Source organism: Talpa europaea (assembly GCF_964194135.1).
Source record: "Talpa europaea genome assembly, chromosome: 12".
Taxonomy (NCBI): Eukaryota; Metazoa; Chordata; class Mammalia; order Eulipotyphla; family Talpidae; genus Talpa; species Talpa europaea.
The window spans coordinates 48010881-48026035 of record NC_140079.1 but is presented as its reverse complement, the minus strand read 5'-3'; the positions used below and the strand labels follow the sequence as shown (position 1 = coordinate 48026035).

General features: G+C 52.7%; 1 protein-coding gene across 2 annotated transcripts; it reads right to left on the bottom strand.

Moving 5' to 3' along the window:
- Positions 1-8858: 8858 nt before the first annotated feature.
- On the bottom strand, positions 8859-13461 carry TMEM59L (transmembrane protein 59 like; the record flags this gene model as incomplete). Of its 2 annotated transcripts, none has more annotated exons than XM_084250345.1 (8): positions 8859-9006; positions 9337-9454; positions 9547-9664; positions 9965-10067; positions 10871-11023; positions 12121-12227; positions 12311-12476; positions 13300-13461. In XM_084250345.1, 8 exons carry the CDS (start codon positions 13459-13461, stop codon positions 8878-8880), a joined length of 1056 nt encoding a protein of 351 aa, XP_084106471.1. In that variant the 3' UTR covers positions 8859-8877. The 2 variants fall into 2 exon arrangements, with proteins under 2 accessions (XP_084106471.1, XP_084106472.1); XM_084250346.1 differs by having other exon boundaries at positions 12311-12458.
- Positions 13462-15155: the final 1694 nt, after the last annotated feature.

Here is a 15155-nt window from a genome sequence, read left to right as displayed (position 1 = left end):
ACTGGGGTGATAGATCCACAAGCCAAAGACACAGGGGACCCTGGAGCTGAAAGGGTAGGAAGGGCCCTCCCCTAAAGCCTCTTGAGGGAACATGCCTGCTGACACTTTGATTTCGGATTCCTGGCCTCCTGAGATGGTAAAAGAATAAATTATTGTTGTTTTACGTACCTAGTGTGTGGTGATTTGTTACAATGGTCCTAGGACACTCAGACACTTAGTTGAGGCAGAAGGAAGATTAATATTCTCCTTGTGCACCTGCCCATGCTCTTTGACACACTGCTGGTCTCCTCCACCAGGAAGCCCTCTTGGCTGCCAACAAACCTCCCAATTCCCTCTGCCCAACCTGTGTCCAGGGATAGGGGACAAACAAAAGGCCCCAGTTTTGAAGACGATGGAGTCAAGTTTGAATCTCGTGTGCAACTTTTTTTAAGTTATCATTTACTATGCCTTTGAGTGTGTTCTCACTCTCTGAAGGGAAGAGAATGGTTCTAACCATCCCGCGATCATCTCACACTCAGCTGGCAGGAATGTCAGTGGTACTGCCACCTGGGAAAGCCATATAGCAATACTTGCTAAGGGGGAATTTCCATACATTCTGTTCTAGCAGTTCCACCCTGGGGCATTGTCTGAACGTCCCAGTGTGGCTGGAACAAATGACCACAAACTTGGTGATAAAAACAACAGAAACCTCTCTCATGGTTCAGGAGGCTAGGAGCTCAAGATCAAGATGTCAGCAGGGGTGTTTCTTTCTGGGGGTTCCCAAGAAGAATCACCCCTTTCTCCTAGCTTCTAAGGTTGTGTGCATCATAGTCCTTTGTGACTATGTCACCCCAATCTGTACTCTGTCTTCACACAGTCTTCTCTGTGTCTCTCTACATGTTCATTTCTGCCTCTTACAAACTACTGTTATTGGATTTGGGACCACCCTAACCTAGATAGACCTCCTCTGGATACTTAGCTAAATCACATAGCAAGAACTTATTTCATATATTTAAAAGATTAATTTATTTATGCATACAAGAATTGGGGTACAGGCCAGAGGTGCGGGTGGTGAGAAGATGCACAAGAGACAGAGTGGGGAGCAGAACAGGCAGATCTACTGAAATACACTGCTGAGGGGAGCAGAGGGTGAGACAGGAGAGGTCTGCTGCGCCATGTGGGTAGCTCCCTGGCCGGCCGGGGATCGAACTCATGCCGCAGAGGTTGCATATAGCTTCATAGTGCCGTGCTTTACCCCTTGCACCACCAGGGAGGTCCCAGGAACTTATTTCAAATAAGGTCACACTCTGCAGTTTCAGGGGGGTCAAGAGCTGTCAGGCTGGGGATGCCATTCTACCCACTCTACAGTCATGTGTCTGTCACTCATAGACATTTCAGTCAATGGCAGACCACATTTACGACAGGGTCCCAATAGGCTATACCATATACCCTAAATGTGTGTGGTAAGCTGGACCGTCTAAATTTGTGTAATTACATTCTGTGATACATATATGTCATATGCATCATAGATATCATATGTGGTACATATGATATATTCTATGATTCATACAGTGATAAAATCACATAATGACTGATTTCTCGGAATGTGTCCCTATTATTCAGTGACAGCATTACTGTGCAGATATTTATTCACAGAAAGGAGGACATGGTTTCACCAAAAATATGAACTCAAATGGTCATAACAGCTCAACACAGAAACAGCCCAAATGCCCACCAACGGGTCGATGGATAAACAGTGACATGTTCACACAAGAAATACTTACACAGCAGGGAAAAAGAATGAACCACTGCTACATTCCCCTGGGAGAAACTTCACCAACATCAAGCAAAAGAAGCAGGTATGAAGAAGACTCACCATATTGTTCCATTTATGTGACATTCACCAATAAATCACACTAATGTGAGATGACAGAGGTTGAGCTAGGAGTTGCTAGGGACAATCAGCAGGGAGGTAGGCATTGACGAGGGGAATACAAGGCGTGAGCAATAAAAATGTTCTATATCTTTATTAGGGGGGCACCAGGGTGGGTGTTATATTTGTCTAGACACATTGAACGGGGTGTTTCAAATGGTTGTGTTATTGAATGTTGATGATGCCTTATTAAAATGGAGTTGTTTTATTTTTAAAAAATATTTATTTTTATTTATTTATGCATACAAGACCTGGGGTATAGGCCAGAGGTGTGGGGGGCTGGGTGAGAGGATTCACCAGAGACAGAGTGGGGAGCAGGACAGGCAGATTGACTGAAAACACTGCTGAGGGGAGCAGCGGGCAAGACAGGAGAGGTCTGCTGCGCCATGTGGGTAGCTACCTGGATGGCCAGGGATCAAACTCATGCTGCAGAGGCTGTGGATAGCTTCACAGTGCTGTGCTTAACCCCTTGCACCACCAGAGAGGTCCTGTCTTATTTTTTTTTAAGGTTTATTTTTATTTATTTATGCATATAAGATCTGGGGTATGGGACAGAGGTACAGGGGGTGAGAGGATTCACCAGAGACAGAGTGGGGAGCAGAGCAGGCAGATCCACTGAAATACACTGCTGAGGGGAGAAGGGCAGAGATAGGAGATGTCTGCTGAGCCATGTGGGTTAGCTCCCTCGCTGGGGATCAAACTCATGCTGCAATGGCTGGTGATAGCTTAATAGCAAGAGACTTTAACCCCTGCACCACCAGGGAGGCCCCAAATGGAGTTATTTTAAAAACAAGCATAAATAAAACAGATCAGATGATAGAGGTCATACATCAGACTTCCCCTGGGAGTGATAAACTCAAAGGGGGCCCATGGGAGCCCCTGGGGGCTGGAGATGCTCTAGATTTGGTTTGCAGGAGTATAAACATGCCTGGAATTATAACTGTTTGTAAATGACACCTCCAGACAGGTAAGACATGCCTCAGACCCCAGCAGGACAATATCAGAAGTGTCATACCCAGAACTGAATGTCTCCTGTTCTCATTGCTACTCCCTCTACCCAATCAACTGCACTTTTTATGACCAGTTATGCGGCTGGTAGTGGGGATTAGGCTATAGGCACACCAGACAGGATTCCTGCCCCTTCTGTTCCAGAATATTCTGAAATGTATATTCTAATAGGAAAGACAAACACAAACAGATGGGTGACTGAGACTTTTTCAGATGGTGATACTGCCTCGAAGGCAATGGGCTCAGAGTGAATGAGGGAGGGGTCAGGAAGAGCAACCTCCCTGAGGAGGCGATGTCCCAGCTTCATAAAGAACAGGGACCAGAATGTTCTAGAATGTTTCAGAACACTCCAGAGCATCACGGAAGGGGCCAGAATGTTCCTGAACATTCCAGGTGGAAGTAATGTTTAGGGTCCAAGCCCAGGGTCAAGAAAGAGCTTGAGGGACAGAAAGGAGACCACACTGGCTAGAGTGCCTTGGGCAAGTCTTGAAGTGGAAGGGAGGGTGTTGACAAAGATGTATTCATTGCAGCCTCTGCTGTGTGTGGGACACAGCTGTGACTGAGGCTGCTGGCGTCACATCTGGTAGAGGGAACATTTATTAAACCAATCATCACACAAGCAAAGAAGCAATAACTTAATTGTCAACATGATAGAGACTTGAGTTGGGACATAGTGACTTAGGGAGGCCAGACTAGGGTCAGGAGGTCAGGGAGGGACATTCAGGTGGTAGAATTGGCTAGGAAAAGCACAGTCTTCCAGACAGAGGGAACAGCCTGTGGGGAGACCTTGAGGAGCTGCATTAGCAAGGTGGGACTGGGTGTGAAGGGACAATGAACAGCATCATGTGATACAAGACCCCTGGAGGCCTCAGCTCCCTAGTTGTGCTCATGCTTGCCCCTGAATGGGGACCTGGGCAGCCCCAGTTGGGGCCTGGCCTGAATGTCCACCCCACCAGATGGTAAGAACACGAGTCCCTATTCTATCTTTCTAGTATTTATAGAGGGCAGCCAGGGTCACCTCCCTCCCTCTTTTCCCCAGCAGATAACTGACCCTGGGTCCAGAACTCAGGCCTGTTGCCAGGGAACCAGCACCACTGGTTGCGATGGCAACCTTGTAATACTCGGACACATGGGCACTGCTGCCTGTTGCCATGACACCACACACCCACCTACCCTCCACCAGGTCTGTATCAGACACCAAGGAGGAAGGAGAAAGGGACAGAGGGGGTGGCTGCTCAGATGCCTTGAAAGTTGGGGGTGAGAGTGAAACAAAGAGGAAACTGAGTCTCAGATAGAGACTGTGGTAAGTCCAAGTTTCATCCATAATGTAAACCCTGTTGGCCTCTACACGTAGAATTTGCCCCAGACAAAGGCAGAGGGCCCTTTTTCTCCTGAGGATTCAGAAGGGACAGAGGAGACCAAACCTCTAACACACACACACACACACACACACACACACACACACACACACACCCCTAGGATACCCTTTCTTCTCCCCAGATTCTGTTCATCCCTCAAAACCCAAATGGCTGCCAACCCTTCCAGGCAGCCATCATTCACCACCCGCCAGGATGGGAGTCCTCTCCCACCTCTGCATACACAGAGAACTCACAGTTTCTACCCACACCACCTGGTGTTATTCATTGCATGTCTATGAGGCAGAGGTATCCACTCTGGGTCCAACCCCTGTCTGAAGAATTATGCATTAAATAAATTTTTAAAAAATAAAGAATTAAGCACTAGGCTATACCAACAGCAAAGCAAGCAAAACACTCTGTCCTCAGGGCTAAGTTTGTAGAAAGAGGAGGAAGGATAAAGAGACAGGGAACAGTCACAACTTTTTATTTCAATGAGGCCAAAAACAAGCAAAATCAATGGGCAGGTCTGGAGCTTCAGGAATAGCTTGATCCAGGACATTCAGTAATGGCAAAAAGATACATCTTCTCTCAATCCCTCTGGCTGGCTCTGTCATTGTGGCGACAAATGGTCCTTGACAGTTTCTGACTGACATTTTCCCTGCTCAGCAGACCCAAGGTAACAGGGCATGTCTCTCCCAGTAAATCCCACCATTACCTGAAGGGGTGTGAGTCTTGCTGCTCAACTTCCCCTGAACAACATAAGTTATATTAGACCAAACAGAGTTCTGTTAGGAAGAGGAGGATGCCAGTTAGCCATCAGATTCTACTAAGTGCGTGATAGCATTCTGACCAAAAGGAGCCTGTAGCAAAGGCCTGGGCCGAGGCTGGACCATTGATATCACCACAGGGTACAGTGAGGATGGAACCCTTTTAATCTGGAGACCAAAAGGTGGGAGGGGTATACTGAAGAGGTGTTTGCCATGGAGTGAGGATTGAAAACCTTTATGAGGTAAGCAGGGGAATTTAGGTGGTGTCAGAGAGCAACAGGGAGTCATGGGGGCCAGCAGAGGAGAAACATCATCTGACCCCATGACAGAGTGAGACTGCTTCTGGGATCTGAGAAGGAAATGGAGAGACATCCAAGCAAAAATAATTACTGATAACTACTCCCTATGTCACATATGAGGCCCTGGGGAGCTGCCTTCATGGAGCTTACAAAATTATGTGATGCCAATATTAGAACAAATAATTATTAATCAACTAAAAGTGGTAAGGTCAGGGAAAATGGACAGGGAGCTGTACGTGGATGCCAGGGGATGCCAGCCAGTCTGGGGAAGCTGGGAGATTTTCACGAGTGGCCTTTGAGGTAAGAACCTAGGCAAAGCAGGCCCCCAGTGTGTTTCAGGCAGAAGGCAATGCAAGTCAAAGGCCCTGGGACTGGAAGGACCAGATGAGCTTGAGGAGTCCAGAGAAAACCTATGTGACTTGCACATAGTGAGCTACAGGCAGAGCCTCTGTAGAAGTGGTTGGAGGTGTGGTGAGGAGCTTTGTTGGTGCATGTGGGTGTTTAGGCTCCAGTCTCAGTGCTATCACTGCTGCAGCCTGAGTTCAATCCCCGGCCAGGGAGCTGACCTACATGGCACAACAGACCTCTCCTGTTTCGCCTGCTGCTCCCCTCAGCAGTGTGTTTCAGTAAATTCACCAGTTCTGCTCCCCTCTCTGTCAGAGGTGAACATTCTCACCACCACCCCCACACACACCTCTGGTCTACACCCCAGTTCTTCTACACAAAAAAAAAAAAGAAGAAAGAAAGAAAAGAAAAGAAAAGAAAGCTTTATTCTGCCGCAGTTCTGCTGCCTGCCTGTGACTATGCAGGTGCTTCTCTTCACCAACATCCTCCCTTTGCAAAGCAGCAGAGGCAGCTCTCCTCTTAAACCTGCACGCCTGTGATTATGCAGGTCTCTCTTTTAGCAAACCAGTTCCTTCTACAGTCATTAAGATTGGCTCTTTCTGCCCACTTATGTCTGTGCAAGTGTCCTTTACTCTTCTCTCCCTTTTTAATAAACCTATTCTTTTGAATAAAAAAACAAAAATGCTTTATTCTGACACTCTCCTAATCCCGGCATGAAGCTAACAGGTGGTTGAAGGAAACACAAGGAACACTGAGAGGAGATGGGCATTGTTCTTGGACACAGTTATAGGGTGAGAGGTGGTGGCAGCTTGGACCTTGATGGTTGCCATGGAGACAGAGAAGTGCATGGGTTGGAGGTAGAGGGACAGACTGTGCTGATAGACAAAGTAGAGAGAGGACAGGCTAGGGCTGGGGAAGGTCAGGGTCAAGGGAAGGGGCCCCAGGGACCCCTGTGAGCTGGGCTGAGCAGTCATGGCAGCCATTTAAGTTGATAGTGGTGATAGTTGCACAACACTGTGAATGTTCTTAATGCCACTGAGTTGCATGCTCAAAAACTGGTGAAAATAGCAAATTATGTGATATATATGTATTTTACTATAATTTAAAAAAGAGGAAAAACCTAAATGCACACCAACTCGGATAAAATAAAACAAGATTCTTTTTGGTAGTTCTTTGGTAGCACCAACCACATGGCAAAGGCTCCAAGCACTGCGAGACAGGAGTGGCACAGTGTTCCCCCACCATTGCAGACTTCTGCTGGGCAGCACCAGCCTGTGTAGTTTCCACCTCTGCCCAGGCCTCATTTCCTGGTGACTTTTCTAGGGGTTGCCCTGAACCCCGTGACGATCCAGAATGGCCCCTGGGGGCCCATGCTGCCTGTATGTTGAATCTTGGTACTCACAAACTCAAGGAAAGGTTGCTGGCAGCGAGAGAGGCCATTCAGGGCAAGTCCAGAGAGTTGTAATTAAGGGGCCTTTTTTTTTTTTTTAAATATTTATTTATTTATGCAAACAAGAGCTGGGGTGAGAGGATTCACCAGAGACAGAGTGGGGAACAGAGCAGGCAGATCTACTGAAACACACTGCTGAGGGGAGCAGCAGGTGAGACAGGAGAGGTCTGCTGCACCATATGGGTTAGCTCCCTGGTCGGGGACTGTACTCGTGCTGCAGTGGCCGTGGACTGCTTCATAGAGCTGAGACCTAACTCCTTGCACCACCAGGGAGGCCCTAATTAAGGGGCCATTTGCAGAGATGCAGACAGGTTTGGGTAATGACAAACCCAAGTTTTTGTTGAGTGGTGCGGGGCCAGGATGGATACCTATCGAGCCGTTACCACGCCCAGGATGAAGTTCACAGAAATGCAAGGGCCATCTGATGAATTTGTTGCCTTGGGTGGGGGATGCAGCCTACAGGGAGGCACGACTGGGAGATAGCAGAAGGACCATATCCAGGCCCGCTCAACTCCCTGACTCACCTTCCCCCACCCATTGCCCATCCATCAGCCCCTGTAAATCTCATTTCCACTGGCCCCCCACTATCCCCAAATGTCCTCAGGGGATGGCCCTCCACCAGCCAGGAGCTTCTGGTTGTCAGGAACAGAGCAGTTCCAGTCAACTGTTGCTAAGAAGAGATTTACTGGAAGGATCTTGAGGAGTTTGCAGAAAGGGCAGGAAGGCTGGAAAACCAGGGCTGTGGCTTCAATCAGGGCAAGTTCCTGTTCTGCAAGATTCCTCATGAATGCAAAGCACAGGGTAAGGATGCCCAGTCTGAACTCTGTGACTGGGGAAGGGGAGATGCCCCACAGACAGTGTCCTGAGACTTCCCCCAATGGGTGAGAGCCCCTTCACAGAAGATAGGAGGATGGAAGCCAGATGGTCGAAAAATTAACAAATGACCTCTTCAAGATGCCATCTATCCATTTCATAGGAGTAATACTGGGGACCATGAAGGGGTATTGATCGACCCAGGCCCGGTGGCACAGTCATTTTTCCAGGGATACTCCTAGTCAGGACTGCGATCTGAGCTGGGCAACACAGGGGCTCTTTCCAGGTGGCAACTGGTTTGCACCCCTAGAACCACAGGAAGTTCCCAGCTCCCCCTATCTCATAAAGGATGTGATGGGCACAGGTCATAAACCATGTTCAGAAAACACCCTTAAGAGCAGACAGACAAACAAAGCAGGCCCAGTCCAAGGTATCTTTATATACATGGTTTATTCCTCCCCGATCCCCATGCTGCAACTCCAACCCCAGCTGCCCCCCCTCCAGCATGTGGTGAGGTTCATGTCTCAGGGCTGGATCTCCAGAGGTGGGGTGGGAAGAAACACGGAGCCCCTTAGATAAGGTGGCTTCCCAGTGGCCTCAGCCCCCCAGAGAGGGAAGAGAAGTGGGAGGAATAAGGCAGCGTAGAACTGGGGTTCAAATACTCAAGAAGCTACACCACAAAGACAGAAAGTATCACGTTCTGGGTAAAAGGGGATGGGGAGAAACCAAGGTCAGATTGCGCTCCCCAGCCCCCAGCAGGGGTGTGGCTAACCCAGAACCAAAGGGTGAGGAGCAGGGCTGGGGAGAAAAGGTTTGGGGTGAGAAGGAGCCCTGGGAAGGTCCCACCCTGGCCTCATCTCCAGGGTGCAGGGAAGCAAGACCCAAGGAACCACACACTTAGCCACTCTGGGGAGCAGATGGAGGCCTACAGCTTGGTCAAGTCCAGTTTCAACTTGTAGGATGGGGGGCTGTCCCCAAAGGAGTGCGATGGGGGAGGGTATAAGGGCCAGTCAGGCTCTACCATGAAACCCTTGTGCTGCTCCAGGGTCAGGGGCTGCAGGGGGAGGAAGAAGAGGGGCTTCTGAGGTCCATACTGGCAAGGCTCCTTCCCTTGACCTCAGGTCACCCTGATTACAGTTGAGTGTCCTTTCCCCCATTTCATAGGGGAGTAAAGAAACTTGTGCAGCAAATCAGGGGTCCTTGCCTCCATGGAGAAGGGGCAGGCCCATTCAGAACCAGGGAGAAGCTCTCCTGCCCGCTCCCCTTGCCCAGTCCCCCAACTACCCAAAACTTGAGGAACTGGCCCCACTCACCAGTCCTGTCCACCTAGACACTTAGGTACTAACCCCACCCACCCACAACTTGAAGTGCTGGCCCCACTCACCTGGAACTTGAGGTGCTGGCCTGGTGCGGTCACCAGAGTAGAGCAGCTCAGCCACAGCATCACCAGCACCGAGAGGAAGAGGCAGCAGGCCAGGATCCAGCGAGGAAGCCCAGAACGCCTGCCCCACCCCACAGGCATGCTTAGCCGTCCTGATCCTAGTAGATCAGGGGGACCCTCACCACCATCCCACCCCAGGGTCCCACTACACACCGAGACATGCAACTGAGGAAGTCATTGTCCTGCAATTCATCTGACTCCACCTTGGCTTTGCTGCTGGTCTTTACTCGGATCTTGGCCTTCCTCACCTTGTCCAAGGGGCCTACGGGGTCTGAAAGACAGAAGACCTCTCAGCCGCCTTCCACAAGAGGCCACAGTCACCATGGTGAGGAGAAAGGAGGTCGGAATGCAATGGGGCATGGTCATAGAACAGAGATCAAGCCTGGGAGAAAGACTATGGGACTCCTGAGAGATGGCTCATAGAACACTGGAGTTGGACCATGGAACCCTGGAGATGGTCTATGGAACCCTGAGAGGTGGAAATCTCAGTTCTCGAGGGTTGTTTGCCAGGAGGACTCCTTGTGATGGTGGGGCCACAGTGACAGAAGACTGGTCTGGGCATGGACCTTACCAACGTGCACCTCCAAAGCTTCAGGGTGGGATCCACGCCAGGTCACCTCGACTCGTTGCAGACGGGCCCCCTCGCGCCCCAGGGTCTCCACCACAGGCTGGGTCTGGGTCAGAAAAAGATAGCACAAAGAGCTCTTAAAAAAGGCACCACCTTGGCCCTGGAAGGCATCTCTATGCCCAATGTGGGCTCCATTGTCCCAGCTGGCACCTGGGCCACTGGATGCATGGAGGACACCCTCCTGTGGGGTTGTGAGCTGTGACAAGAGGATTGTTATTTCCTGCTATATGGGCAGGGAATTTCTCTTGTTTCCATCTTCCAGTCTGAGAGGTGGTCACATGACCCAACTAAGTCAACCAGAGTAAAATACCAGCTAAGTTAAAACTCCAGCAAGGTTGTAATCTAGAGCCTTAAGCGTCTACCCTGCTCTTAGTGTTGCTTGGGAACAAGGCCATCACAGAGGAAAGCAGTCAAGAAGCAAAGCGAGGGGCCTCCCTGGTGGCGCAAGGGGTTAAGATGCAACCTATGAAGCTATCCGCAGCCACTGCAGCACGAGTTCGATGCCCGGCCAGGGAGCTACCCACATGGCGCAGCAGACCTCTCCTGACTCGCCCGCTGCTCCCCTCAGCAGTGTACTTCAGTAGATCTGCCTGTTCTGCTCCCTACTCTGTCTCTGGTGAATCCTCTCACCCCACACACACACCTCTGGCCTGTACCCCAGCTCTTATATGCATAAATAAATCTTTTTAAAAAAGAAGTGGAGTGAGACGCTGAGATCTGAATCCAGCTGTACCTGAAGCTCTCTCAGCCATGGACTTTGCATCTCATGAGCCAAGAAACAAGGCATCCCACCTTCTCACCCCAACCACCGACTTACCACTCTGAGGTGACCCTTGCCATAACCCTCACCTGGAACACCACCACCTTCCCATTGTCAGTCTGCAGGTAGTATGTCCAGGTGGAGGAGACGAAGCCCTGGGCCGAGTTGACAAGATCATTGCAGAGGGTGGAAAACAAGTCCAGGAGCGAGACAGCCCCACTTGGAGCTTCAAGGACCTTTCTCTGCCAAGGGCACAGAAATGTCACCAAGGTAGGTCATTAGTCAAGGGGAGGCAAGCTGGGAGACCTTGCTGAATGGATTCCTCATCTGATTTTGAGGCAACAAGACTTCACAGAATGAACACAGACCTCTGCACTGCATTTGACTTGCCCTGTGCCCTCTCTGACTCCTAAAACTGGGATGATTCTCTTCCCTTGTGGGGATGCTATGAGATTTTAACTAGGTAATGGCACCCATAAGTGCCTAATATGTAATAGCTGCTATTATTAAATATTTCACCATCATGATTATTCTTATTTTGACATTAGGAAAGAACTAGGAGTAGGAGGAATGCCCATGCAGTCTTCTATGAACAGTGAAAGCTTGTAGAGGGGAGGAAATGCGTGAAGGCAGCCTAGGGCTTTCTGGGAAATCTCAGCCCATCGGTCTATGGCTGTGATGATTTTCTGTGCCTTGGTTTACCCTGTTGTAGCATTGCCTAAACCACTCATGAACCATGTGAGGTGAGCAATTGCTCTCTCTATGGGGGGGGGGGTGGAGACAACAGTGTGTGTGCGTGTATGAGAGGACACTCCTCTCTGAATCTCAATTCTGACACCTGCCCCACTCTATGACAATGAAAGTGTTTAGACCAGCAATTGTTATGCAGTAGGTGCTCTATAAAGGCAGCTTCTGGTGGTACTGAAGAAGATTTAGGGGGCAGGTGTTCACAAGCCCAGTGGCTTTAAATGCCACCCCTGCTCAGACCTGTATGACCTTATATAGATAGGTGCTAAATGCACACCAAATGGATGACCCTGTCCCAAGTACCTCTGGAGGTACCGGTTGAGACCTGGCTGAGATCAGGCCTAGACAAGGACAAACACTGATAAATGGTGACTGTTTTCTGCCATTAACGCCTTGCAAGATGGCAGGTGTGGGGAGTGGGGGGGTGGTCACAGAAATCACCACTGAGCTTGAGATGTGACATGGCTATAAACCAGGTGCCCAGTAGACCTAGGATAGAATGAAGAACCTGAAGGATGTGAGTGCAGGTTGGGAGGCAAGTGGGGGGGGGCGGGTGATCAAAGACGGGGGCGACAGAAGGGAGGGTTCCCACCTTCTGCTCAGGCTGGGGCTCCTCAGGCTCAGGTTCTGGGTTTTGGCTCCAGCAGCCCTCGCTGCAGGCATGCTGCTCGGTCTCCTTCACATAGGCCTCCACACAGGCTGCAGGGGCAAGAGGGTGTGACTGGGGGGACCCTTCTTAGCCACCTCCCCCATACTGGCCTGGCCCATCAGCTAGCTCTTACCTGCTTCACACTCAGCCTGGGTGGCATTGGGCTTGGAGCTCCTGGCTACAAAGCGGCAGATGGAGAAGAGGCGGCAGCCACGCTCACAGGCACTGATCATGACGGCCCTGTCATACTTCTTCTGTGGGGACTCTGTGGTGTCCTCCAACTGGCTCCCAAACTCCACCTGCGGTAGAAGGGGACAGTGGGCTCAGGCCAGGGGAGAAGGGGGGCAGGGGGTTCAAACCATGGGGGAGGATGGTCATGGCTCAAGCCAGGAGGAGGTAGGACGGGAGGAGCCCCTTGGAAGCACTCAGGTAGAAGGCAGAGCACATGGTTCCCTCCTCCAAATCCAGGGAGATTGGGATGGTGGATGGAGGCTAAGAATATTAGTGGGTGGGGGCTGTTAGCCCTGAGGAGGAGAAAAGGGGGGAAATGCCCACAGGCCCTAGAGACCAGTGGGGAAGTTAAAGGAGATTCTCGGGCCTGAGAAATGAGGGGGGCTTAGAGGTTTTGCTATCCTATAAGCCTGGGAAAATTCGGATGTGGCCAGGAGGGAGTGATGATGTGAATGGGGCTGAGAGCCCTGGGGGTGTAGGGAGAAGGATGTGGAAGCCGCTTAGGTGGAGGAGGGGACTGCCAGGCCTGAGGTGGGGGTTGGGTGCCCGAGAGTCCTTGCGCAGCAGCGTGTGGATTGGGCCCAAGGAGGGCATCAGGACCCTCAGCCCCCGCCCCACCCCACTCTTGAAGGGACTCCCCCAATCCCGCCTTCATCCGAGGGCCCCGAATGTCCAAATCCTGCCCCGTGGAAGGAACTCGGCCCCTCCCTCTCAGGAGGAACGCATCCCTTCTCGTCGGAGGTGTGCTACCGTTTCCCCCAGCGGGAGAGGCCCAGGTCTGCTGGAGAGACCCTCCCCATTTCTGACCCCTTTCCCGTCCATGGAGCGCCTGGCTCTAGCTCCCCGCACCGGAGAGCGGGCTGCTTCTCCGCGGCGCCGCTAGCGCATCACCTGCAGGGGCTGCGGACCAGGATAGCGGCTGCGGCACCGCTGCTGGCAGCTCTGCGTGTCCCCGAGCTGCGGGGCGAAGGGGTCCCGGAGGGGTGGCGCGGGGGTGGCAAGCGGAGGCTGCAGCAGGAGCAGAAGCAGAGGCAGCAGCGCCACCGAAGCCATGGCCGGGCCGGGCGCGAGGGGCGCGGGGACGCCGGCTCCTGGCAGGCGCGGAGGACGCGGCGGTGTCGGCGGCGGCGGCGGGGACCGGGCGGCTGACGTCACCCGAGCGAGGCAGCCTGGGAAGGGGGATGCGGAGAACGCGCGGGGAGTGGCGCGGCGGTGCCGTCGGTGTGCGGGCGGGGCAGGTGATCCGGGCTCCCGCCGTGTGCCCCACCTCGGGAAAGCCGAGACACCTCCCTGGGTAGTCAAGGGCCAGGGGGTCTCAGCCAACAGGAGACCCGCAGAAAACAAATGCAGGGGATGGGAGGGGGAGTCTGTTGGCTGGGGCTGATCAGGGAGGCCCTCCAACCCACCAAGTGCAGCGCAAGCGGGCCTTGAGGGGAGACAGGACCCAGCGGGGCTCTGAGGCGAGGAGCTTGTTGGAAGGGGAGGGGAGAGGGCGGTGGATCCGAGGGGCGTGGGGTCGGCCGGGCCGGGCTTGGCCGAGGCCTTGGGAAGGGCTGTGTTATCTCCTGTAATGCCCAAGTCCGAGGTGCCGTAGCTTAAGCACTTTGCCGTCTTTAGGAAGCTCTCCCCGCCCCCCGGAGCTCCCTCCCTCGGCTGTCTCCACTCCCTCAGGCCCAGCCCCCCTCCACAGACCCGGCCGATCTGGTTCCTGCCCCGAATTGCGGGTCCTTCGGCCTAGGCTGAGAGAGAAGAGATACGGAGGTGCAGTTTGGGGTAGGGGTTGCTGCTGAAATTTCTAATTCCCGTGGGAAAACAGGAAAATGTCTATCCTCGGTGTCATCCTTCTAGGTGACATATCGCAACCGCAAGAATCTCAGATTAGGAGGGTCCCCTAGCTCTCTCTATGTCAGGTTCAGAATGGAGGCTCCCCTCTAAGCCGGGTCCCCTGCAATAACTCCCTCTGGCCGGCGTCCCTCCCGCAGGTGCCTGGCTGGCCGGGCTGCGGCCGTGGGCGCATCTTCCCTCTACGCTCCGCCCCCGCAGACGGGGTAGCGGCCTCGCTGGGTCAGTGGGTCAGAGGGCGCCGCAGGTTCCGGCGGAGGAGGAAGGGGCTGGGGGGGGTCGCTGGCGGCCCCCCTCCCCCGGCCAGCCGCCGCGCTTTCATCTCTGCGGCCTGGGCCGGCCCCCACGTGGCTTAATCAGGCGCGGCTGTGCCTGGCGGACCCTGAACATCTGGATCCCGGCGCGGCCCCTCCCCCGCCCCGCCCCGCCCCTCCAGTGCTAGGCCGCCGCGACCTAGCGGCGAGGGCCTCCAGCCCGCGGTTGGCGCGCAAGCTAGGGACCCTGAGACTCCAAGTGCGCGCCAGACCCGCGTCTGAGGAAACTGCCGTTGGTGATGACCAATACGGTCCCCCGAGTAACAGATGAGAAATTGAGGCTCCAAGACCCCTCCTCAGAGTCAGGATTCAAGCCTATGTATGTCGATTCCAGAGCCACGCACGCTTAAGCCCTGCACACGGTCCTCCGTTCATTACAAACAAAACACTTCCCAGGTGTTTCCTCGCAACTGCACTGTAAGGAAGTACTGGCAGCTTAGTCCAATTTACGGATGAGGAAATTGAGGCACGGGGTGGCAAAAAGGGTCTGCCCAGGTGTCCAGCGAGAGAAGCAAAGAGAAATAGGCAAAATCGTGCCAAGGCAGGGGTGGGGGTGGAGGGGCGTTGGGCATAAAGGAGCCGCTGAAGACG